A 27,610-nucleotide genomic window follows, 5' to 3' on the forward strand; every position below is an offset into this window, starting at 1 on the left:
GACATGTTTGGAACAATCCTGGAAGCCTGCTGGTGTCAGAGAAACTGGGCCTTGAAGGGGTGGAAAAGGACACAGCAAAAGCACTAAGAATGATGGATTCTGTTTGGATGCACAAGCATCAGCATTTTTGAACTTCTCCTGCCTGTTCTGATTATTATAAAACAGCAAAATCTGGGAAAGTGCTTCATAGCTTAGATCAGAACCATCCTATAAAACAAACTAGTTCTGCCCCAATAGGTCCAATTTCAAATGAGAACAGAATTTCCAGGAGATCGGGCGCTATGTGTGAGAAGATGAAGCCCAACTTAGCATTCTGGGACTGACATTTAATTTACTTTATATTTCAGTGTCAATAAAAAGACAGGAGGAAAAGGGGAAAAAAAGTATCTTGAGCAAAGCAAAAAGACTTGTTTGGAGAGGAATCAAACTGGCAGTTGGGATTCTGCACTTCGCAGATCTCAAAAGCAGCAGAGAATTCTGGGGCCAGGCAGTGCAAAGCAACAAGATGTTCCAATGACACTCATGGGTGCATTCCAAAGCAACTGGTTTTCCACCTGTCACTTCTCATACTGTGCTATGGTGGCAGAAAGGGGAAACATCCAAAGCGATTGCCGAGAAAAGAAGAAACAGTTCTCAACATTTCCAGTTGGATAGTGATGTCAGAAAGCAAAAATTAAACAAGAATTTTCCAATAAAGACATTCATCACCACAGCAAATGACTCTATTAAAGGTGACAAGAGAAAGGAACAATAGAGCAATGCCAGCTGTACAATGACGAACAGCCCAAGACACAAAATGTTTCCAGTTTTCCAGCTGGGTTAAGTGATAAAGTGAGTGTCACAATGATCCTGATATGCTACTTTGTATGGATGACTGCCCTTTCCCCATTCTCCAAGAACCCTTACAGCAGGGGTGGAGAACCTGTGGCTCTTCAAATGTTGTTGAATTGCAACTCCCATTATCCTGCCCATGCTGACTGGTGTTGATGGAGTCCATCATCATCTGGAGGGCCACAGGTTCCATTACAGCACAGGCCAGTTCTCTGCCATCTATTTCTCCCAAACTAATGCTGCCATTGCTCTGAGGTAGGAGATGCACAGCTGCACAGTGTCTATAAGAGAAAGAGTCCAGAAGCCCCAAAATGAACATACAATGCTTACACTGAACCTTACACTGAATCAGATCAATAGTTTATCTAGTTCAGTACTGTCTAGCTTAACTGACAGCAACTCTCTGAAATCTCATAGAAAGGTATTTCCTCGCCCTGCTATCCAAGGTTATTTAAGTGAAGATTCCAGAATGCTGGGACCTTATACCTACAAAACATGTACTTTATGACTAAGCTATAACCTTTTGCCAAAATGTTCTAACTTACAGATCTGTTCTACTCCACTCTGGTCACTATCAGTAACACAAAAGCCCCACTCTCTGGTTACCAGGGGATTGAGGGAGGAGGCAGGAGATTGTATTCATTGTATTCTTGGGGGGGGGAATGGTCCACCCACTTTCAATTCTGGCCCCACCCACTACTGACTTCAGCCCTGCCCACTGCTAGAATGCGGCCCCCAAAAGAAAAAAGGTTCCCCATCACTGGTTTACACAATCCAAGGCAGACTAACAGAATGGAACGGAATGATAGAACTAATAGCAGCCATGAGCAGTTTCCAAAACTTTAATGAGCAATTAAAAAGGTTATGTAAAGAAGCACTGCACCTTTAACTTCCAAGTCATGCATGAAAGTAACTTAGAGTATATGAAGTAATCCTGCACTCCCCACCCCCTTTCATCGGCAAACTTCTTCTCCTGCAGTCCCAGAGAAAAGCAGGGCAAGAGTTTCTCAGGATAGGAAGATAAACCAGTACTTTTGAATCTCCAGTTCACAGGCTTAGATCTTATTGCAATTATCTTATATGTGCTTCTATGAAATGATATCTGCCCAATCCCTACGTCACAGTGATTAAAGGCCCCACAAGCAGTCCTCCAACGGTCAATTCAGAGATGAGCAATACGTGGAGAGAGTTATGGCTATGGCAACTCTCCATTTTGGACTCAGTGGACTCCCTGTAAAGGTAGTTGTTGACTTGAGCTGTAAGGTTTAAAGTTTACATTCAAATGAATGTAAGGAGGAACTTGATGTCTCCAATCTGAAAGAGAAAATACAAAATATAGAAGAGGTTCATCAATGATGACTAGCCATAATAATCAACAATGAAGCTCCAGGTTCAGTGGAAGTATACCTCCAGTAATCATGTGCTGGGGACAGCCTACTGGGAATGGCTCTTTCCATTATACCATGTCTGTCAACTTCTTGCTGGGGGGGGGGGGGCACAGCTATCTGGCCATTGTTAGAAACAGACAGCTAAACCAGACAGACCTCTGGTTTGAACTAGCAAAGAAGTTGTAAGGGGTAACATCAGATATGCATTTGGCAAAACTGGAGAAGATGGTCAGAGCATCTGTATGCTGTGATATAGAATATCAGAATCATCGAATAAAAAATGGAAATCAGTTTCTTACATATGCCTGTCTACATAACCTACTGTTTTGTAAACCTATAGAGAACAGTGAAATGCAAGAAGCCTCTGTATTTAGTGTAAAATTATGTAATGATAAGTGGCATTACCACCATCTGCCCTGTGGGGAGGATCCCAGAAGAGTGAGGGATACAGGCAGGCAAATACCACTTCAAAGGCTGCTACAGCTGCACTGTTCTCCCCCAACAGGGCCATCTATCATTATCTGTCCTGCAGGAAGGATCCTGATCATTTTTTCAAAAAACGTTTATTATGATTTTATTAATGATTGTTGATATTATTTCTGAAACGTCTTGGAACAATTTGTATCCTGAAAAACGGAATATTCATTAAATACCTACGGCAGAATCCAAGGGGGTGCTTACACCCCCAATTCCCTTTCACAAGCGGTGTGTCCCACCAATTCTGTTGCACAAGCAGGACTCACCACTTAAGCAAGGGAGATTTAGTGCTTCCTAGGGGAACCCCTGAAATAAGCAGAAATGCTTATTTCTGGAAGGAGGCAGGTTGATGGAGCTCCCCTATGTGAGCTCCGCCAACTGCCTCTTTCCAGAAATGAGTATTTCCACTCGTTTTGGGCTGCCCCCAGAAGCGCTAAATCATTATTGCACAAATAGTGGGGGCCACTTGTGTAATGCAATTGGCAGGGTGGAAGAAAATGGGGGGGTATAAATGCCCCACTAAATTCTGCCCATACATACATACATACATAATATATTCATAATTGCCTAGTGGTTCAAGTGAGCACTGAATGTTGTCCATTTTACGGGAACACATTTGAAAGCACAACTAGCATTACAAAGACACTTCTACAAACAACTGTCATCCAACCTAAATCAACCGCTGGATTTACAAATGATATTTGTTGGCACTACTCAAAACCGAAAAGAATAAATGAACCTGCAAAGTATGACAAACATCATTACCACTGCAGTTATCCCTCCAATATCACTCCTTTCTTTAATCTTCAGATTTTTTCCTGTCATAATGATTTTGTCCCCCAGGTCAGTTTTCTACCCTGTTCATACAACTGTTATCATTTGAAAGAAAACCATATACTGTTTTCACAAACAGTGTTTGATATGTAACTTGAGATGCATTGTGGTTTTCACTGCAATACACCGGCCATTTTTCCATTTGTTGGGGAAACAGTCAAGATTTATGTGCATTAATTATTAATGGGTCTAGGAATCCAGTCTAATATCAAGTTTAAGTTTTTGGTCTGAAAACCCTGAATATTATGATTAATATTTGCCCAAACATTCATTCATTCTGATCCATAATGATTCAGAGATTGGGGGCAACTCCAGTTTCATACAATCCAAGACTTCCTGGATAGAAATACAATGCAAATTCACCTGGCAGAAAGAGAGATAAAGACTTTGGTCAACAACTGTGTCTGTACTTTATAGTGACTGAGAGAATGAAAATAAACCAATGCAGCTTCAAACATAGTCTTAATTATTTATGTGAGTCTATATTAGTTGACACATCCAATCACTCTTCGGAACAGACTCCGGGCTGTGTCAGCAACCTGCTTGCTTGTCTGCCTGCCTGCAGTGAACACAGACATGTCCTTTATAACGCAGTGGCATTCTGACATGTTGATTTAAAGGTCATGCAAAGCTAAATTTAATAATGCAACCTTAGGCATGTCTACTCAGAAGTAAGTCCTACTGTATTCAATGGGGTTTACTCCCTAATACATATTTTTAAGATTGCAGCCTAGGTCTCCTGGTCTGCATTTTACTACCTGGATAGTGGAAACTATTATTAGCTAAAAGTATTTGTTTTTATACTTTCCTTTTTTATGCAATCATTTTATTCTCTTTTTAAACGTTTTTGGTGAGTTTACTATGGATTGGATCCAGATTTCGCTACCATTGGCGAGAGCATCCCTTCAGCAGAGTTCCACTTAGGAGAAGGGCAGGGAGGCCATTTTTGTTCCTTCCACCTTCCCCTCGGCAGCCCTTTGCACCCTCTGAAAATCTGCTCAGGAGGGTAGGGAGACCTTCTGGAACAGAGGACGGAGAAATCTACTGGATCAGAAACCTTCTGTGGATGCAAGAAGTCCTTCTATTTGGGGAAGGCGAAGTTTGGATCTCATCCTACATTTGTAGCTCTAGAAACTGTATTCTCCCACAAAAGAACCTTCCTGAGTTGCTTGCTAGGTTTCAAAGTGTGGTTGGGAAACTGGGAAAGACACTTTGAAGGAAACTGGGTTATCTATGGGTTTAAGAAAGGCCTTACCTACTCACTCGTTCCCCCTGGTTTGGCCTGTTTGTGAGAGTCCTAACATCACTCCAGCCCATAACTGTTTCTAAATTTCTCCACAAGATGCACAACCTAAACACAGGGCTCCAAAGATGACCTACTGAAGTCATCTAGAATTATCATCCAGATGGTTTGATGCGATAACTTCTACCATATGGAAATGCTTTTTTCCTTCACAAATACTATTCATAGAAATATAATCTTCTTAACACAGCATTGAGAGCTGAGCTAGTATATACTTGATTACATTTCTCAAAAAGAAGATTAATTTCAGACAATTATGAGCTAGGTTGTACATGACAACCCATTTTAATTAACAAAAACAGCACTAAATTATAACTATCATCTATTGCTTGAAATTTGATTAGCATATGCTCTTTTTGGCCCTGTGAGACTTATGATTACATTAAGTGAATATTGATTTAGACATAAACCATACACTACACAGAGCTAATATAGATTTCTGTAAAAAAACAAAAACAAAAAACCCTGCTCAGCCACTTTCAACTTGACATGTCCCCTTTGTGTATAAAATCTTGCAAAAGAAATTTATGTGGCTTTTGAACTCATGGGAAAAAACAAGCTATTGTTTGCAAATACCTCTGATATTTGGGCAACTGAACAACAACAACAAGGCAACTAAAATCAAGATAATTCAGAAAAGGGCCTTATTAGCAACACCACTGCAGATTAGAAATCTATACTTACAATGCAATACATACATACATATTTTAACCCATCCCCTCTCCGTCCCTCCAGAATCTACCAATGTTAATCCTGGTATCACTCTGAGGCATCGTAGGAAATTTGAATGGTGGCACCTGTACTTAGCCGCCTTTTAAAGTGGGGGCTCATGCCAGGTGTCAGTGGCAGGCCCCTCTAGGCCACAGCAGCTATCTGAAGATGTCATGTGTTGACGCTGAACAGGTGACTTCTTTTCCAAAGCAAAAGCACTGGCTAAGGTAACAAAAGTCTAAGCATAAGGTAAATGATTGAATCAAGTCTTTCTGGATCACACACTAACCTCAAGCTTGAGAATGTCATGCTGAAGTTTGCGCTGGAACTCCAAGAAGTGAGAGATAGTCAGTTTTCCCTTCAAATCAGCCCCAAAAAAGTATGTGGTCAATGCGGAATTGAAGCCTGTCTTCAAGGTGTTCCCTGTAGTTGAACGGTCTCTATGTCGCATGCCCATGCTAGTCTGGGAGCGAATGATGCTCTGAACCTAGCAGATTGTAAAAGTTGAAAACACAGATATAACAACGCAGATATAAATGACAACCTGTAAGTCATCATTTTCACTCATGACTGAAGCTACCTGAAGAAAAGCAAAGCTGATTTATTGTTTTTATTTGTCGTGCAACTGAGTTTCTTTTAAATTTTCTAATGCAGGGATGGTCAATTTCTGTATTCTTGGGGGCCACTCTCTTCTCTAGACAGTTAACCAGGGAGGTGAAAACTTATTTTGCTGCACAAACTGATCTCCTTCTCCTCACATGTGATCAGCCTAAATAATGGAACTGCTTGCACATAATGACAGCAAATCATGGGTTAATTCAGAAATAATCATAGGTTAACTTTGGGTTGTTTAACCCACGAATAACCCACAATGTCCAGGTTCACACATCAGAGAACAACCTACAATTGGGCCAATCAAAGGTTGCATATTCAAGCAGTGGCACATGCGCAACACACTGTAGGTTAATTAACCCACAATTCGCTTCCATTATGTGCGAATGGTATCAATATAGCTGGCCTCACTTAGTTCTAAGGCAGGGCTGGGCAGAAAGTAGATCACCAGATATTTTGGACTTCAACTCCCAAAAGCCCCTTCCAGCATGGTCAGTAGTCAGGAATGCTGGGAGTTGGAGTCCAAAACACCCAAAAATCTACCTTCTACCTGCCCCTGCTCTAAGGATTTCACAGATATGCATATGTAAAACATAGTATTGCATACAAATACATCTATTTACATACTATGTGCATGTTAAAATACAAAAGCCAAAAGAGGTGGTTAAAAAAATGTGGAGTATCTCAAATTTCCTGCAACTTGAAAACATTGTTCTTTGCTTTATGAAATGAACTGTAGACAAACCTTTTCCCGTGCATGGATCAACATTTAGAAGGGCCAGACCATATTGCTTCAGGGCTGAATCTGTCAGTTGGCCACCCCCTGCTTTAATGCAGGAGCTCTTAAACTTTGCCTAAGTCAACGGTGAACAACCTGTGAGGCTGCCCAGAGTTACAGGTAATGAAGTTGCAATAGCTCAACTCATCTGCTGTGTGAAACTGGCAGATTTAAAAGAAAAAGGGAAAGAAATGCACAGCTCAAACATCTGCAGTTTGTTTTGAAAAAGTCCATGAAGAAGGGGCATGGGGAAACCAAAACCATGTAAAAGGTATAACTGTGCCGTGTCCCATCCGCCCAGAGCATCCGTTCCCACTACCCAGGAAGAATTAGCAGACCAAACTCAAGGTCTATTCAAGGCATACAGAAAACCTGGGCAGGCATGGTGGGGGCCAAGGAAGAGCACACATCTCCCACAGCAAAAGCTTGCAGCTTCCTAAGAGCTCCTGCTTCTTATACTGTTTAAATTATTTTATGTGTACACTGCCCTGAGATCTTAATGATATAGGGTGGGATACAAACGTTTAAAGTAAGTAAGTAAATTAATGAATTAATTATTTGAAGCTGAGGTATAGGAAGATAAAATTACACAGAAGACATTATTAAGAGGGTAGAGAGACTAATATAATTTTCACAAAAACACACATAGAGAAACAAGGCACTGTTGTAGATTTCAATCATCTGAAGAAATTTCAAAAAATTATTACTTCCCTGAGATGGTAGATCTCAATCAGATAGTAAGCCACAGAAGATGTTCATAATGAGTTTTTCAAACAACCAAATGTCATAGTCCCTAACACAGAAATATCTCTACTACTGTACTGACTGCAGTATCTTCATACCAGAGGGAAAGTCAACTTTCCATATTGGTCAGAGGTCTGCCAATTTCACATGTCCAAATGCCATGGAACTGATTTTCATTTAGTACAGTACGCTACATTCTCCCCATAAGACAGGAGAGATATACAACCCTGAAGGGCATATTTTGATAACTAATGTCACTAAAACATCTAAGTGGCAGGACTGGGATAATGTGCGGGGGGGAGGGGGAACGACTAATAAACACATGGGCTTGTCTTCCTACCTTCAGACATAAACTACCCAATTTGCATTGTTCATCTCTTTTTTTTAAGTTCTCTTTTAAAGCATTGCTGAGCTTGCCAGACCCAAAGCCTTTCCTTCTTTTCGCATTACTCAATCAATTTAAACTAATAAGCTTAAGAAATTAAATATGACTTTAAAAATACAAACCACATTCTGGCATACATTACCAAGGTGAGCCCCATCCATTTATCTGTTATTTATATTTTCTTCTCAGCATACTCAGCTAGTTTTCTTAACTGCTTATGAAGGATTTTGACCTCACACTGATCTGTTGAATGCAACTTGGAAAAAAAGAAAACAAAATACTCTTGCTCTTCTCCTATAATAATTTGTTGGTTGCCAATGACAGTAGGCGGCATGAAGCCTTGGATTTTTAAATCAAGGTTCACCTTTGGCTCCAATGTGAACCAGGCAACCTCCAAAATCATTGAATTGGGGTCCAAACTGAATTTTCTGATCAGTGCTCACAAATACTAGATATGAAAACCCAGGAACTCACCCCCAAATACGCTTAGGCCGCAATCTTTTGCACAGTTATTGGAGGGCTCCATTCTGAATAACTGAGTTTGGGGCTGTTAACCCTTGGTGGTAAATAATGACATCTAAGCATGTTACAGGGGTAGTACTCTTACTTCTTTGGTTTGCTTTTAAAATACACTGAAGAGGAACTGGAACAGAGGATCATAGAATCATAGAACAGTAGGGTTGGAAGGGGGCTACAAGGCCATCAAGTCCAACCCCCTGCTCAATGCAGGAATCCAAGTCACAGCATCCTTGACAGATGGCTGTCCAGCCTCGTCTTGAACGCCTGCAGTGTGGGAGAGCCCACCACCTCCCTAGGGAATTGGTTCCATTGTCGTATTGCTCTAACAGTCAGGAAGTTTTTCCTGATGTTCAGCCGGAATCTGGCTTCCTGTCACTTGAGCCCATGATTCCGTGTCCTGCACTCTGGGATGATCGAGACGAGATCCTGGCCTTCCTCTCTGTGACAACCTTTCAAGTACTTGAAGAGTGCTATCATATCTCCCCTCAGTCTTCTCTTCTCAAGGCTAAACATGCCCAGTTCTTTCAGTCTCTCTTCATAGGGCTTTGTTTCCAGTCCCCTGATCATCTTTGTTGCCCTCCTCTGAACCCTCTCCAGTTTGTCTGCATCCTTCTTAAAGTGTGGTGCCCAGAACTGGACACAGTACTCCAGATGAGGCCTAACCAGTGCTGAGTAGAGGCGAACTAGTACTTCCTGGGATTTGGAAGCGATGCTTCTATTAATGCAGCCCAAAATAGCATTTGCCTTTTTTGCCGCCACATCACATTGTTGGCTCATATTCAGCTTGTGATCGACAACAATTCCAAGATTCTTCTCGCGTGTAGTGTTGTTGAGCCACATATCGCCCATCTTGTAACTGTGCATTTGGTTTCTTTTTCTTAGGTGCAGAACTTGGCATTTACCCCTATTAAAAGTCATTCTGTTGTTTTCTGCCCAGCGCTCCAGTCTATCCAGATCACTTTGAATTTTGTTTCTGTCTTCCAAAGTATTAGCTATCCCGCCCATTTTGTGTCACCTGCAAATCTGATCAGCATTCCCTGCACCTCCTCCTCCAAGTCATTAATACAAATGTTGAAGAGCGCTGGTCCCAGGACTGAGCCCTGTGGTACCCCACTTGTTACCTCTCCCCAGTTTGAGAAGGTCCCATTGATAAGCACTCTTTGAGTCCGATTCTGTAGCCAACTGTGGATCCACCTGATCGTTGTTTCATCTAGCCCACTTTGAGCTAGGTTGCTCATCAGGATATCATGGGGCACTTTGTCGAAAGCTTTGCTGAAGTCGAGGTATGTGATGTCTACAGCATTCCCACGGTCCACAAGGGAGGTGACTTGATCAAAAAATGAGATCAGATGAGTCTGGTAGGACTTGTTCTTGACAAATCCATGTATTACATATATCTTTTCAACTTAGAAGCACAGATAAAGAATAGGAGAGACATAATCACTGATGCTAGGCTATGGCTGCACTGTCTGAATGCCTTAGAGGATGTGACAATTAAGAACCTGTTCACATGTTACAGAAACGGTGAATACATGCATACTTTTGCCTATATTTGTGACAAACCCTAGAAAAATACATATCCACACTATCTATTTTGGGGTACAAGAGCATGTTGTTGGTCTTGGCTACCTGCCTGCAGTGTGTTATGGTAAACATGCAGAAAAATCTGTAACCACATCATATTTATTCCTTTCCCCTTCCTCCAAGGAGTTCAGGGCTTTTCTACAACAGCCTAAAATCCTGCATTTAAAACGGGGCTTTCTGCTTCCGCCTGAAATGCAAGATCACAACGACTCCCTTTTTCACGCGCTTCCTTCCCCCCTCCCCTTCCCCCTCCTTCTCTGAGTCTTCCATTATCTTTCATTGATCTCACTGCTCTTCTTGCCACTTTAACTCTTTTCATGGGGGAAACTGAAGGGGAACACAACAGGGTAATATGTTAGCTCATTATCTGTGATCTATTTAAAAACAGAACAAAGGGCATTTAGTGCAGGAGACATCTTGAATGATCACGGCATCATGTACGGCATCATGTAAAGAGCCTACAAATGTCCTGGTAGGAGCAATCTCAATCGCAGAATAAAAGCTCTGTGTGAAGGAGCCCTCAGGGTCTCCCTGATCCTAGTCTATCACTCTAACCACCTCATCACACTGGCATTCATGATCCCACCTACTGTGTAAGGTGCAAAATGGCCCTTAAAACAGTCATAACTGTGGAAGAGCTTTAAGTTCTTCCACAGTTATGTCGCAAAGTTATGTGGACATAACACAGTTATGTCCACAGTTTATGTCGCGAAGACCCATGGACTCGCCAGGTATGCTGTCTCCCAGGAGGACGGATTAGAGACGTGACTGAAAGGTTGCCTGCGCTCATAAAACCCACTGACAGGTATCCCTTTCTTCTCATCCATGTGGGAACAAATGATACCACCAAGCGGAGCTACGAAGAGATCACGTCAGACTTTGAAGCTCTGGGAAGGAAACTCAAGAACTTTGGGGCCCAGATAGTTTTCTCATCCATCCTTCCAGTAGTTAGAAGAGGGATAGAAAGGGAACGAAAAATACTCCGGGTGAATGACTGGCTACGAAGGTGGTGCCGACGAGAGAGATTTGGATTCTGGGACCACGGGCTATACTTCCTGGAAGATGGGCTGTTGGCTAGGGATGGGTTGCACCTCACAAAGGCTGGGAAGACTGTGTTTGGCCACAGCATGAAGAACTTCATCAGGAGGACTTTAAACTGAATCCTATGGGGAAGGGAGATGTAATGTTGGGGGTAACAATGGACATAGGCGTATGCACTGTAATGGAGAGAACAGCTCTGATAGCGCCCAATAATAGTCTTCAGACACATGTAGGAAGAAAGCCAGACTATGAAGCACATGGTCTTCGATGTCTATATACTAATGCCCAGAGTATGGGAAACAAACAGAACGAACTTGAACTCTTAATATAAGAGGGAAATTATGACTTGATAGGTATAACTGAGACTTGGTGGGATGACTCTCATGACTGGAATACAGCAATTGAAGGATATAACTTGTTCAAAAAGAACAGGAGGAACAGAAAGGGAGGTGGGGTTGCACTGTATGTGAAAAATACATATCTCTGCACAGAAATACAGGAGGAGGAGCTTGGTAGCCCCATCAAGAGCATCTGGGTTGAAATAAATGGAGCAAAGAATAAAAGGAACCTGGTGGTCGGAGTCTACTACTGGCCACCCAATCAAGGAGAAGACAAGGATGAAACTTTTGAAAAGCAAATAGCCGATGTTTAAAGGAAGCATGATGTAGTAGTAATGGGGGACTTCAATTTCCCCGATATTTGTTGGGAGACAAATTCTGCAAAACATGGCCCCTCCAGGAAATTCCTGACTTGTGTGGCGGATAACTTCCTCCTACAGAAAGTAGAGGAAGGAACTAGAGGATCGGCTATCCTTGACTTGATCCTAACCAACAGAGATGACTTAGTGGATAAAGTAGCAGTTACAGGAACTCTGGGGGAAAGCGACCATGTTGTACTTGAGTTCTTAGTTCTAAGGGAAGCAAAAGCCGAGTGTAGTCAAACGCGTACCCTGGATTTTAGGAAAGCTGATTTTCATAAACTCAGAACAATGATCAGTAAGGTCCCATGGCAAGCGATGCTAGCGAGAAAAGGAGTCCAAGATGGGAGGGAGCTTTTAAAAAAGGAAATTTTAAAAAAGGTGGAAGACAACAGAAGACGCCAATGTGGCTTCACAAAAAGCTTAGGGATGACCTGAAAACAAAAAAGGACACATATAGGAAGTGGAAAGAAGGCCAAGTAACAAAGGAAGAGTACAGGCAGATAGCACAGAATTGCAGGGATGGCATCAGGAAGGCTAAAGCTGAGAATGAGCTGAGGTTAGCAAGGGATGTTAAAAACAACAAAAAGGCTTTCTTCAGCTACGTGCATAGTAAAAGACAGAGGAAAGAAATGGTGGTTCAGCTATTAAATAAGGATGGCAAAACGATAACAGATGACAAAGAAAAGGCAGAGGTGCTCAATTCCTACTTTGGCTCAGTCTTCTCCCAAAAGTGGGTCTATGACCCCCCCGGCAAAGGCGAAGTACAGGCTGAAGGGGCAGGATTGCAGCTTGAGATCGACAGGCATATGGTCAAGGAACACCTCATTACTTTGAATGAGTTCAAATCTCCAGGGCCAGATGAACTGCATCCTAGAGTCATAAAGGAACTGGCAGAAGAACTCTCAGAACCACTGTCTATTCTCTTTGAGAAATCATGGAGGCCAAGGGAAGTGCCAGATGACTGGAGGAGGGCTAATGTTGTCCCTATCTTCAAAAAGGGTAAAATGGAGGAACCTGGGAACTACAGACCAGTCAGTCTGACATCAATCCCTGGGAAAATTCTGGAGCAGATCATAAAGCAATCCATCTGGAAGCACCTTGACAACAATGCCATGATTACTCGAAGCCAACATGGATTTGTCAAAAACAAGTCCTGCCAGACAAATCTGATCTCATTTTTTGATCAAGTAACCTCCCTTGTAGACCATGGGAATGCTGTAGACATCATATACCTCGACTTCAGCAAAGCTTTCGACAAAGTACATGATATCCTGATGAGCAAACTAGCTCAAAGTGGGCTAGATGAAACAACGATCCGGTGGATCCACAGTTGGCTACAGAATCGGACTCAAAGAGTGCTTATCAATGGGACCTTCTCAAACTGGGGAGAGGTAACGAGTGGGGTACCGCAGGGCTCAGTCCTGGGCCCAGTGCTCTTCAACATTTTTATTAATGACTTGGAGGAGGAGGTACAGGGAATGCTGATCAGATTTGCAGGTGACACAAAATGGGCGGGATAGCTAATACTTTGGAAGACAGAAACAAAATTCAAAGTGATCTGGATAGACTGGAGCGCTGGGCAGAAAACAACAGAATGACATTTAATAGGGACAAATGCCAAGTTCTGCACCTAAGAAAAAGAAACCAAATGCACAGTTACAAGATGAGGGATACGTGGCTCAACAACACTACAAGCGAGAAGGATCTTGGAATTGTTGTCGATCACAAGCTGAATATGAGCCAACAATGTGATGTGGCTGCAAAAAAGGCAAATGCTATTTTGGGCTGCATTAATAGAAGCATCGCTTCCAAATCCCGGGAAGTACTAGTTCGCCTCTACTCAGCACTGGTTAGGCCTCATCTGGAGTACTGTGTCCAGTTCTGGGCACCACACTTTAAGAAGGATGCAGACAAACTGGAGAGGGTTCAGAGGAGGGCAACAAAGATGATCAGGGGACTGGAAACAAAGCCCTATGAAGAGAGACTCAAAGAACTGGGCATGTTTAGCCTTGAGAAGAGAAGACTGAGGGGAGATATGATAGCACTCTTCAAGTATTTGAAAGGTTGTCACAGAGAAGAAGGCCAGGATCTCTTCTTGATCATCCCAGAGTGCAGGACACGGAATAATGGGCTCAAGTGACAGGAAGCCAGATTCCGGCTGAACATCAGGAAAAACTTCCTGACTCTAAGAGCAATACGACAATGGAACCAATTACCTGGGGAGGTGGTGGGCTCTCCCACACTGGAGGCCTGCAAGACGAGGCTGGACAGCCATTTGTCAGGGATGCTCTGACTTGGATTCCTGCATTGAGCAGGGGGTTGGACCCGATGGCCTTGTAGGCCCCTTCCAACCCTACTATTCTATGATTCTATGATTCTAAGTCAGTGGTAGAGCACATGCTATACATGCAGAAGGACCCAGGTTCAATCCCTGGGATCTCCAGGTAGGGCTAGGAAAGACTCTTAACTGAAGCCACTGACAGCCAGTGCAGGCAATACTAAGCTAAATAGACCAATGGACTGACTTGATATAAGGCAGCTTCCTATGTTTCTAAATGTGCAATTTTTTAAGGCTCTTTCAAATACAGATTTTAGAAGGCAGAGAGTAACGCATTTGGATGAATGTCAGACTTAATTCACCCACCCACCCATTTTTTTTGGTAAGAGATAAAGGACCAGCAAAAACTTTAAGAAATGTTTGTCATACACAGGTTTTTAGGCAGGCCTGAGCAATATTTTCTAACTGGGCCTCTCAGATGCTTTTTACAGCTTTGAGCAGGACATAAGGAGTGACACAAACACTCCTCCCATTTCCATGTAGCATGCCGATGAACAACGCCTCATGCACAATTAAAAAGAAATACTGTTTTTCACACATGGTTCCCTCACACCTTTCACCTTTTTCAAGGACTGCCAAAGTCTGTAGAGAATTGGCTAGAGTACACTGTACTTGGCAAAAAATAAAATAATAAAATCAAGATACAATATCAAACTAATGCAGTTTGAATTGTGCATACTTCATTATGCTTTTTAATGCACTTTCAACTGGTCACGTTTTCAAAACATATGAAAACCCACTGGATCACAAACCCACCTAAATTACAAATGTTAGAATAAGATTGTTTCATGCCAGTATATCTTAGCCTGTAATTGAGACAAATGGTAAGCAACTCCTTTTATTTTTCCCTCTCCAAATCAATTCCCTTTGGTTTTACTTTTTGTTTTGTCATGCAGCCAGTTTAACAGCTTCCTTTTCTCTTGAAATGCTTTTAACTTCTCTCCCCGCACCCCTTTTGCAGGTTTGACCCTGGAGGTTCTCTCATTCACAATTAAGGGCATTTTATGAGTTTCAAAGTGCTCAAGTCATTTTGCCAAGGAAGCAGCAGGTTTTTTTTTTTTAATTTAAAGCAAAATAAATTGCATACCAACACATAAAGGATAGATTTGTTTTTCCGGGCAACTTGCCATGTCGTTAGAAATGGTGACACTTTTTCTTTGCTAGATATTTTGTCACTACTTGAATAATCACTCCCTCTAATAGCAAACTCAGATGGTGAGTGCTAACAGGAATGGAGCCAAAATGAGGCCACTGAGAAAGAAGATGAAGGTATCAGCATGCTCAGAGGAACCCCTAGGTTTGCAGAAATATGAAAAAACATCTTTGTTAAAAAACCAAGAGCTGAGGAATGTTGATTGTCAGTTGCAAAAGAAAAAGAAAATTGGGGATGCCGGAACAGAAGGGAATGGCCTGCTGGTCAACAGCATGGCTGGCAGGCTTTCTGAACTATTAGGAGGTGAGAATACACTGGGGCTGTTCGCATGACACACAACAGCCCACTTGTGGCCACCATTTTGAATATACAATCCCTGCTCAGGGGCTGTCATGTCATGCAAACCCAGCAAGTTGTGGATTATGCAAAGGTTAAACAACCTTCGCATAACCCATGGTCTGTTTCAGGGTTACCCTTGCATAACCCATATTTGCCCAGTTCACACGACACGACAACCCCTGAACAGGAGTTACATATGCAGTTTTGTGGCCACAGACACCACAGTTTGTTGGGTTAAATCACCTAAAATGAGCCATGGCATGTTGTTGAACCCGTCAAAAAAACACTTTCTTGCAGCTCCTACTTGTTGATATCTGAAAATCGGTTGTGTTTGTCTGATTTTACTGAATGTGAATATTATAAGAACTGTGAAAATGTATGCTTTTTGGAAAGAAAGTAAACAGAAAACATCCTTTACATTTTAAAAGCATCTACTGAGGGATGTGCTGATGTAAATAAGTAAGTGTGCATGGGCTTATTAAAAAGTAACATCACAGAAAAGTATTTTTCAAAATGCAAAAATTACTTGGAAAATATTACTTGCTAATGTAACATCTTTTCTGGACACATGTCATTCTTGCCATGTGTTGCTACCATCTTATATTTTATGACACAATGTTTACACTCAAAAAGTAACTTTCAGAGTAGTCCCCGGGGCTCATTCACACAACTGTCACGCAACTATGGATGACTTTTTACACTGTCCTCATAGATCTATGCTTGTGAACAGGTATAACCTTCATTTGACTGATCACGACATCATGCACTAAGGATGAAAAAAGTCATCATGAAGTGGAAGAATGGCTATAAACTGAGTCATTGGGTTGGATCCAGAGTTGCCCCTCCACCAACGAAAGGGCTCCTTCCGTTGGTGGAGAAAACTGGGATCTAGCAGAGGCTCCCTGCTGGAGGAAAAGGGTGGGGTGGTAATTTTCATATATTCTTCCTTCCTCCTGCACCACCTCACACGCTGTTTTGGAGGATCACCCAACTCTCCAGGGCAGCTTTTCAGGGCAACAGGAGGCTGCAGGGAGACAAGGGGAATTTGCAAACATTGTCTTCCTCTCCTTTTTCCCATGGGGCTATCTAGTTCACTCTGCACAACTCTGGATCCCATCCCTTGTTTTTCAGGCAAATAATGCACAAAAATGTGGCAAAGTAATTGTAATGGAACAAATAAATAAGAGTGATCGGCGCTCAGTTACAAGACACATCAAAACGTGCATCTGACTTTCCCCCTGAAGACCTTTTACACAGTCATGACTTTTGTATGCACTCTTAAAAGCAGAGAATGAAAGGGTGCTACACATAAGAGCTTTGGCTATTGGGCAGTATAGAAATGAATGAAAGAAAGAAAGAAAGATCAGAAAAAGAAGAAACTAGACTAACTTCATAAATTGTGTTACAAGATAGGGCTCCAGGAAAAATAAAAAGAAAGCTTGCCTGTTCAAACTCTTCCATATCCACTTCTCCATCACCATTTAGATCAAACATCTTGAAAGCAATTTCAAAGTTCCTCTGAGGAGCTAGAGGGAAAGAAATACATTATAGACACAACCATATGTTATGAAGTAGGAGTAGAAGGCAGAAGTAGAAATTTGGTCTAAGGTCAGTACCAATACTGAATGTTTTAAAAAATCGAAGTGTTTCAAAATGTAGCTTTATTTACTTGTTGAAGCTTTTAATATTTCAACGATTTTGTTATTTATTTACAGTACTTTTATGCTGCCTTCCTGGACAATGCCCTGCCAAGGCAGCTTAAAAACAATAATTAGCTTCATATACATATTCTGCTTCCAAATGATTCTGAGACAGTACACTTGCAATGCTTCCATTCCAGGACACTAGTGATCACCCTTTACCTATCCACCTCTGACCCATTCAAGTGGTCCCCCACCCTAGTTCCACCTCCTTCCTTGGAAGTCTAATGCCTCAATCTGTGAAACTTTATTTTAGCTGTGGAGATATTTTGGAATTTGAACAGCACTCGCTTTCAGGTGGGGATTAGACCATCTTGACTTTCAGTTCTCCAAAGACCTTCACATCAGTATGACTGACAGTAGTTTAATGTTAATATATTTCCCAATACTAGTCCTCAGCATTTTTCTTATAAGGATGATCCTCCTGGAATTATGGAATATTGTGTGTGTGTGTGTGTGTGTGTGTGTGTGAGAGAGAGAGAGAGAGAGAGAGACTACATTTGCACAACTGTATTTGTGCATCCACACAAAACATTTGATGCAATTACCCACCCATCCCCCGCCCCCCAACGGAAGGGGATAGAGGATAGAGAATCTTCTGCTGCTAAATGAAATTTACTGAATGGGTAAAAGTGAAAATGGTGATTGGGTGCCAGGTGCAATGGCATATAAGAAAACAAAATAGGGGCTCTGAGAATAGAAACAGAGAAGGAGAAGAATCAAGGGACAGCAAATGAGGAAAAGAGACAGTGCAAGAATTCTATCCAGTCCATATGCAGGAATGTTGGTAAGTTTTACATGAGGTACAAGCTTGTGGCTGAAAAACAATGGCAACCTAATTGTAAGTACTGTTTACTTGGAAGTAAACCCTACAGAGTTCACTGGAACTTATTCCCAACTAAGTATTGTAACTTTATACCACAGAAAAGTCACAGATCAGACTGCCACTTCCTCCCACAAATCTCATTAGTGGACCACACACACAAAAACTGTCAGTCTTCGATACAGAAGAATAAAAAAAAGTTATTCCCTGAGTTCTCCACATTTCTAAGCAACAGTCTAGGGGGGAAAGGATGGGGAACATGCCCTGAAGGGACTTATTCATCTTAGCTATTGCTGCTTTATAGGGACTGTTAAGCAACGCAAAGTTAACTAAGAATAAAACATAGGTTAACTTTGGGTTGTTTAACCGACCAAGTGTTCAGGTTTGGATGTCACACTGACAACCTACAAATGGGGCATTCCTAGGTTATTACTGCAAACTGGAAGCAGCTCAAACATGGTGCCCATCTCCACAAATCACACATTAGTTAATCCAAGGTTTTCCACGAAACGTTGCCCTTATGTGCGAACCATATGAAGGAAATGTGTTTCTGTAACATCTGTGACTGTCCTTGCCAGGGAATATTTTGGAGGAAGAAAACTTTGTGCCCCCTAAGATTTTGTTTGCTGACCAATCTTGCATGGAAGCTGTTAACTGTATTCCCACACCAACCACCATCCTATATCACCCCCCAATGCAGAATCTTTGCCTTAGGGTTACCATCTTGTTATCTTCAGACCAAACCAACCAGGGAGCTTTAACTCAGTCACAACACTTGTTCACCACTAGGCATTTTAAAAATTTGAGTCCATTAGAATTAAGGTTTTTTCCCCTACCCCTTCCAGAAAAGTGGCAAGTCTAATTCACCTCCAGCACAATCGGCTTTGTTGCAGAAGGTAAATACCCAACATGAATGACTAAGTGAGAATTTCTGGGCATGTTTGCTCATCTCTTACAAGCAAATTATACATCATTGAACTGCAACAATACAGAGCTACGCAACAAGATATGGTTTATAACAACTCCCCCCCCCCCCGTGTTTACCACTTTTTATTTTTATTTTTGGCTTGGCAGTTTTAAGCAACAGTATTTCTAGCACTCCCATGTCATGTTAACATTTATTTCTGCTTTTAATGAATGTGTTAACAGCAGAAGAGCAATACAGCACACTTCACAAGTCAACATATGACCTTGACATTTAATAGTAGCAGTACTGTGTATTTTTCCCCTTTGGGATCAGATGCCCAGCCCCAGCAAGCATTTCAAATTCTCTGCCTTATGTGAACTACGTAGAGGCACTAGCCCTGAGCTACACATTTCCTGATGTTAACTGGAAAGAGGCCTAAACAGTAGCAAGCATATGCCATCCTAAAATGGAGAACTAAAGTAAATCCTAAAGTTTGATTCTTTGTTTTAAACTGCTTCACAGACATCTTACCTCTCCCCTTTTGGGCTATACAGCAGGAACATTAGAAATTCCAAATCCTAACAGACAGAGTAAAAGGATATATTTTTCTTAAATATTCTCCACTATTAATCCTACTATTTTCTGGTAGATGTCTTCCCCCCATCCCTAATAATAATAATAATAATAATACATTATATATTTATTTAGAATAATTATTATGTGAAATTCTAACAAACTACCTCACTTTATCTGTTCTGATCTGAAGCTATACTGAAAATGTTTCCTGTGGAAATGCAAGGTAAATGTGGAGAACTGAAATTTAATTAATGAATGATAAAATAAAATAAAATAAAATAAAGGTTATTGCACATCTCCTTTTGTATCTCCTTTTGCCTGGCTAAGTGCAGCGGGGGGGGGGGGAGGTGTGCGTGCACGTGTGCATGTGCGCATGTATGAATGAGCATGGGAAATAAATATTTTCAGACTCAAGAGTTCAAAGATTTTAAATACAGTAGAGTACACATTCACATGCAGTGGGAGTAAACACAGCAGAATAAGGAAATTTTATCTGCAAGGCCTATGCCATTCTCTCCTAAGTATATATTTCCATTTCTGGGACCTTGGTTTATAAAACCAAACTAATGTCTCTAATGTCCAAATATATATCCGTTTCCTATCACTTTAACTGTCCTGGCTTTCCCCAAAGAGTACTGGGAGTTGCAGGACATGCTGAACATTCTCAGAGATTTATATTCCCCACCTCCTCACAGAATTGCAATTCCCAGATTTCCAAGGGACAGTTAAATAAGTTTAGGTTTGAGTCCTAAGAGAAATATTAGTAGTTGCTTGAAAACCCCAACTGTTTTCTCCACCCACCCCAATGTCCCTTTCAGGTGTTTATGAAATCAACCACCAAAGAAGTGGCTTTCCTTTTCTGGAAAACAATATAAAATGAAGAACATAACCCATTAGGAGTGAATACCCATTACAGTGACAGACAGAAGAACGCAATATCTTTCACCATCATCTCTGTGCACCAGCAGCCAGGTCTGGTGCCACACTTTCTTGGGCCATCAGCATCGTGCCACAAATGGGCCCACCCAGTACCAACTTGCCCCCTGCTTTATGGTGCTGCTGCCACCCCCATCACCATCAGGGCCCCTGCCTTGTGCTACTGCTACCAGTCATACTCTTCCACCCCAATGGAGCCCTGCCATTGGAATGAAGATGCTTGGCTCCATACTGCTGTGGGCAGCTGCCATCTTAGATACCCCTGAAATGCACTGCCTAATGTCAAAGCTGCGCATTGGCCTTTGGGGGACCCAAGATGGCAGCTGCCTACCACAGAATGGAGTTGAGCCGCTTTGGTCCATCCAAAAGCGCAGCCTCTGCCCATCAGGCAAAGAAACATGTTTGGGGAGGCCATGGCAGCAAGCCGCAGCCTCGGGGGGGGGGGAGGTTCGCATTAGCAATGCTGGGCAGAGGCAGGGGGTGATAGCAGGCTGAGCAGGATGATGGTGTGGGCTCTTCTTAGCGACATGGCTGTCAGAAGATGCCCAGCCAGGCCAGCTGCTGATGCCAAGCCTGCTGGCAGTTCTAGAATTCAAAATAAACCCTGGCCTAACTTCCCATAAAAATCTGAGAAAGGATATGAAGTTCTATTAAGAAATATTTGCAGGCAGAAAAACATTATCATTCCAGTAATAAAGGAAAAAACAGATTATCTATGATTTATTTAATTGGGAGCCAAGGGAAAATACACTACGCTCCCAAGCAGAGTTAACAAAGTACCTTAGGATACAGAGGTATATTCTGTGCACAGTCAACAACTGAATAATAGTAAACATAAGTTGTGTGCTGTGCTAGATTGTTCTGTCTGATTATAATATTGATTCACAGGCTAATAGTAGTCTCTCAACAAAAGAAAGGACTGAACCATGATCACAACCTCTAACAAACATCTCAGGAAGAAACAGTACATCTAGGACAAGTAATATCTGAAGAGAATTTAGTTCAAAGCAGAGTTAATATTATTCCATTATACTCCTACTGTATACAATATATATATATTGGAGGCATAGGCATGATTTTCCTATCACAACTCTCCAGCATTAAGCCATGAAATTTCTTGCTTGAACAGGATTAGCTGCATACTTTTATGGCAAAGCTAGGCTAATGCTCAAAAGAATGCATTCAATTTTCAATGGAAATTCATAGCACTGAAGAGTTATCCCTCTCTTGAATGTTTGCATAACATGAAGATTAAATGAATAAATGTGTGAATTGCTCGCCAAGAACTTCCACAAGGTCACATCTAAAATTTATGTGACTGAAAGGGAAGAGATATCTTGACATTTTCTCAAAAATATTAAACAACAATTCATCTATCAGGTATTGTTGTACCCAAAAACCATCTTCAAATTTGGCCATATCCCAGGCATTGAGTTGGATTTCTTTTCTTTTTTTTTACAGAAAACATACATATATCTAGGAAATCATAATGTTTTCAGCAACGAAGGTATCAGGTTAAAGGCCACGTCACATATGGTGTATTTCCTACAGAGAAACACTCTGTAGGGAAAAACACATACACAGTTACTAGTCCAATACAAGTATTTATTTTGATGTGATCATCAGGGTAAGGAAGCTGCTGAGTACAGCAAGGAGAAATGGGGGGAGGGGAGATAATAAAAAAAAACCCTCTGGAACTTGCAATGGGGATGAGGGAAATTTACTCTTTTGTTTGAAGTAGATGGGTATGAAATGCAAACAATGCATATTTGGTAAATTTCACAAGTTGCTGTTGTGGTGTAGTTGCCACTCCCTGGTGGTGGAGTCCCATATCATACTGGAAATGTGTTAAAAGTACACCATCATGTGGGTTGACTGGGTAAAGTGAGCAGTTCCCAAACCAGCCCGGCACCAATGTCAGGACTGCCAAAGTTGGTGTGAGAAGTGTCTAAATGATCCAGGCAACAGGATCTGACCACATCACCAAGTTAACATGTAAACTCGGCCTAAGAATTCTATAAATGTGCATGGAAAACAAGATCTGGTTACTAAAATGCAATAGTAAAAAAAGCTGTCAAGAGGAGTAGAAATGTAGAACACACACACAAAATCATAAAAGAAAATGCTGGAAAGAAGGAACCTTTCGTGGTGGTCGTGAGGAATGGGGGAGACAGACTATTCCTTAGTACTTACTCTATAGTGAGGTGCTCTATTAGGAACCCTTTTTTTGGAGCAAAGGACCCTAGTGGTGAACATGATGTCAAGGGCTCCTTGGAGGTCTCTCTCAGTCTAATCCAGTAGCCAAGTCCAGACACAGACAAAGGGATTCCTTTCAAAGCTTTATTCTTCTTTTACAACTTAACAACTATACTGATTGCAACTAGATCTGAGCAGCACAGTACCTATGCCCTACGTTGGAACAGTTGGTCCCCGTTTGAAAGGGAATTACTGGCAGACCCCTGAACTTAAGGACTAGGGAGAGTCCCTCCCCTTTTCCCTTGGATCCTCTGGGCGCAGCCGTTGTTTGCGCGCCAACCTGGCATTACGCCTCCTTTCCGCGCCCTCCATCTGGCGCCACTCTCTGTGTCTGCGTCGCGCATCCACCAAGTCTGCTATCTGTGCCTGGTCACTCCCTGGACTGCTAACTAAACTAGGAATGCTGGTGGGAGGAATCTCCGTCAGCTGTTGGTCCTGGGAAAGAGGAACGCGCTCCTCTCCCAGGAGCGACTGCTCTTCCTCAGAATCAGAACTATTCTGGGATTCTATGGGCTCAGTGTCCACCCTGACACATGACACGAATGGCCAACGCTCACCACTGCCAGTCGCAGAAAGAAGGGACAAGGACAGACCTCCATTCACCATTGTTGTGGCAGCCACTCAGCCATTCACTGGTAACAGCAGAGTGCCACCCCCCCGAATTTTTTTATGAGATAACTCGTTGTCATAAAATTCATTTTGTAATAATTCAGCACAGCCTTCCCCAACCTGGTGCCCTCCAGATATGTTGAACTACGACAGCATTGGGTGTGGCCAATGCTGGTTAGTGACAATGGGAGTTGAAAACTAACACATCTGAAGGGCACTAACTTGGCGAAGACTGATTTCGCATAACTGCAAGAATTAATGGTGATTTTGTTAGACACCTTGAGAATGCCAGTTGGCCACACCCTCACAATGACTCTGAATGTTTGCAAGACTGCATTACAGTGCAAAGGATAATCATGGAAAGGAATTTTAAAGCTGTAAGCCTCACAACTTTCACCAGGGCTATGTGAGCAGGGAAGGTTACAAGGTTACCCACCTCCCTCTAAAACTTAGGGGGCCAGTTCGCATGACACAACAGCCCATCGTGGGTTAATCTACCCCCAAAGAACTGTGGCACGTGCCGGCCACCATTAAGAATATGCAAGCTCTGGTCGGGTGGGGTGCCGTGACTTGTCATGCCATGCAAACCTGGCCAGTGGGGGTTATTTGAGGGCTAAACAACCCTTGCATAACCCTAAGACAGAGTATGAGTGTCCCAAGGGTTAATTAACCTACAGTGGGCTGTTGTGTCTGAACCGGGTCCATCTAAGGTAACTAGAGATTACTGGTGAACCTATAATGAATTTACTGTGCACTCTTATGCATGTTTACTCAGAAGAAAGCCCCACTGTGTTGGGGAGGGGGGAGGGGATATGACTCTAACGTATTTAGGATTGCAAACTAAGTCAAAGTTTTCCACTTCAACAAAATACTAACTCAAAGTAATCAAAACCACATCAACACTCCACTGGTTTGGAAAAGCTGAATACTACAAACACTGTATAGGCATGCATAATGCCATACTATAATTTAAACAGACAAAGTAAAAAAGCTAATAAGACAAAACTGTTTCTTCACAACCCATCCTTATAAACTCAATGACATGTAAAATTCCATTAAAAGGAACTTTAAATATATTATATTTATCACTCACACATACAGGAAATCAGCTATAATATTCTAGCCAATATGAATTGAATGGTATTATTTATCTCACTTAGGTTTATATGCAAAATGCCCTCTGCAGAAAAGGGAAGGAAGAGCAAGGCACCTTGAACTAACAGAATGATCTAACTGAAATTCCAGAAGAACAGTTGTGTCAAAAGGCATCAGTGTGGGAAAAATAGAGATAAAGCCGGGGGGGGGGGGTCATTACAGTACAGGGAATTGGTGGCCAACCTTTTTGGCCAATGTGCCACAAGTCAAATCCTGCATACCTTGTGTGATTTCCTCAAGCCTACTAAACACGCAAAAACGTATCTTCTAAGCTCATACGTACATGCCTGAAGAGTCTCAGGAAACCTACCAAGATACCAAATTCTGCAAGAAATTATCCTCCAGAATTGTGAGGAAAGTTCTGCCTATATTCTAACTTTTATGGTTTACTGAAGTGGACTTTGATAGTGCTCTCTATGAAAAATCTCAGTAGCCACTACTCAGCTATGGGTCTGCCATCTCTTGGAGAACATGTTGGCTATATTGAATTTAACCAGAGCCACACACACACACACACCCTTCGGAGGCAACATAAAACATTTTTCTTTGGGCCTACATTCAATGGCAAATAATAGACACAGGTTTTTTTAGATTAATTAAAATTTCTACTTTTTAAAAAACAAAGCTCAAGACCATGAAGTGTCTTGAGCATACAAAGTGCTTAAATAAATGGTAATACATGGGTTTTTAAAAGCACCAATGATGAATGTAGTTAAACATCTCTTCAAACTGCAAAGGAGAGATAAGACATGTTTAGATGAGAGTACAAGCCTTATCTCTTTGCAACATTACATCAGTTACTGGCTGACCTTCAGAGGAGTGGGGGGGGGGAACCAGATGATAGCTTCTATAGTAAATGCATACCCAAACTGAAGTCTTGACCCAATGGTGTAGAAATTGCTATTCTACACTTCCCTTGCTAAAAGGCTAGAATCTGCCAGGATGGCATGATGGGGATCACATTATAAAGCCTTCAGCTCTATCGTATCATTGCTTCTTCCCTACTAGGAAGCCACTTTGATTGAGATCAGTGGGATTTATTTCTAATTAACTACGGTTTGGATTGAACTGCAAAAGCAACTAACAAAGGATCTTTTTCCTCTTGGTTTTGTCAGTGTCATATTTCCAACAGTATTTTCCTACACCTGCTGTTCCAACAAATATATCTACCAGTCCAAATGCAATTTCTCCCAACCCATTTTTGAGGAGGTAAAAAGGAAATTCTGTCTCATTTCACTTAACCTTGTATCTCATCAATAAGCAAATTGAAACTGCACTGATAACTCAAATTGGGGAGCAGCCGAAGCAATGCAGCATCCTCCAACCTATTTTGCTATAGCATTCTTTAAGAGAAGACTGAAAGTACCGACACATTTTAAGATGTTATTTTATTAGCTCTTTTGGAGAGAAAAAAATATCATAGAAGCACAGCGCAGACTGGCAAAACAGACTGCATAAGAGCAGTAAATTACTTATAAATAAAATATGGTGACAGATTTCATTTACTATGCTGTATGCAAACAGCTCCCTGCTTGTAAAATGCAAATGAGTTTTATTTAAGCCCTTTCCAGCTGATGATCACTGCAGTAATAACAAAAAAAGAATAAGTAGTAACTATTTTCTTGGGCTTATTGGACTTCATAACCCTACTCTTGGGATTGCATAAGATATCCATTTAGAGATGACCTACATGAGTTTTACAGAAATCATCACAAGGGGGTTACAATGGAAAGAGATACGCTCATATTTTGAAACAGAACGGAGTGGAGTTGGCAGAATAAAGACTGCAGATAATATCAAACATCTTAATTTGGCATTTAATTTTCCTTGCTTGTAATTAGATTTCAAAGACTAGCACAGTTATGCTAAGTGGTGTTAAAATCAATGCAACTTAGGTGATTAAATCCACATTTAAATACAGCTGCGACAGGCCCATTTTCCACACCATCTATAGAAAGATTTCATGTTGCTGTTTCACTACTTATGATTACGCACTCTATTATTTAAGATAAAAGAAGTCTCTTACGGTGTAATCCTATGCCTGTCTACTCAAAAGTAAGCCCCATTGAGTTCAAGGGTCTTACTCCCAGGTAAATGTGTATAGGGGTGCAATCTTAATACGTAGCCATCTTCCAAGCATATTCATTCTGAAGCTAATTTGTGTTCTTTAACAACAAAACATGCTGCAATTATGATTACACATAAGTAGTTCATTAGCATTCTTTTACTTAATAATGTATTAACATTCTATTTATTTTGTTTTTAATAGTTTATTTCATTACAAGCAGTAATTAATTATTTTATTACAGAAACCAAGCAGGTTATCACAGTTCAGAACAAATTAATAAGAGCCACAGAACAAAAAGAATGGCTCAATTCAGACTTGGTTAAGGACTTAAGGACACAGTGACAGCTGCGCCAGGCCTATACCAGGAAGCAAACATATACCCCTGGCACAACTGGATAAGTTGGCACCACTGCAGCAATCACCATAAACAGCAGCACTGAACACACCCAGACACAGAAAAGGCAGATAGGAGCTGTGTACAGGAAGGGTAGGACCAGGATATAAAGTTTCAATGAGAATTCAGCTGAATCACAGAATTCACATCAGAATGTGAAATTAACCTTGAGTTCATATTGTCTTTCAGTCATGAAAATGTTAATGTTATCATTAACATTTAAAAGCTCGCATTATTTTTTTAAAAAACTTCAGTTGGTTTTGAAAATGGAATTGTGTTTTTCAGTACTACCCTGAAAGTGAAAACTAGTAACATATGTACCCTATGTGTAGCAGAAAATGAGAAAGAACATTTCATATATATAGTATTCGCTTTCTTGCCAATAACTTAGCTATTCTGAAATTGAAGAAAATTCTTAACACTGTATTAGCGTGTGGGATGGAGGTGAG

At 41.4% G+C, this 27,610-nt stretch overlaps 1 protein-coding gene across 5 annotated transcripts in view; it reads right to left on the reverse strand.

Annotated features, from left to right (window-relative positions):
- The window catches only part of MICU1 (mitochondrial calcium uptake 1), a 166,546-nt gene that overhangs the window by 51,147 nt on the left and 87,789 nt on the right, over positions 1 to 27,610 (reverse strand). For all 5 annotated transcript variants that reach the window (XM_084845591.1, XM_084845590.1, XM_084845594.1 and 2 more), the window contains 2 exons: positions 17,181 to 17,263; positions 5,834 to 6,031 (listed from right to left, as the gene is read on the reverse strand). In XM_084845591.1, the coding sequence (XP_084701717.1) occupies positions 5,834 to 6,031; positions 17,181 to 17,263 (281 nt within the window). The remainder of the gene's footprint in view (positions 1 to 5,833; positions 6,032 to 17,180; positions 17,264 to 27,610) is intronic.

The sequence above is a fragment of the Heloderma suspectum genome, chromosome 3, assembly GCF_057233095.1.
Source record: "Heloderma suspectum isolate Gila_16-S chromosome 3, 16-S_ref, whole genome shotgun sequence".
In the NCBI taxonomy this organism is placed as follows: Eukaryota; Metazoa; Chordata; class Lepidosauria; order Squamata; family Helodermatidae; genus Heloderma; species Heloderma suspectum.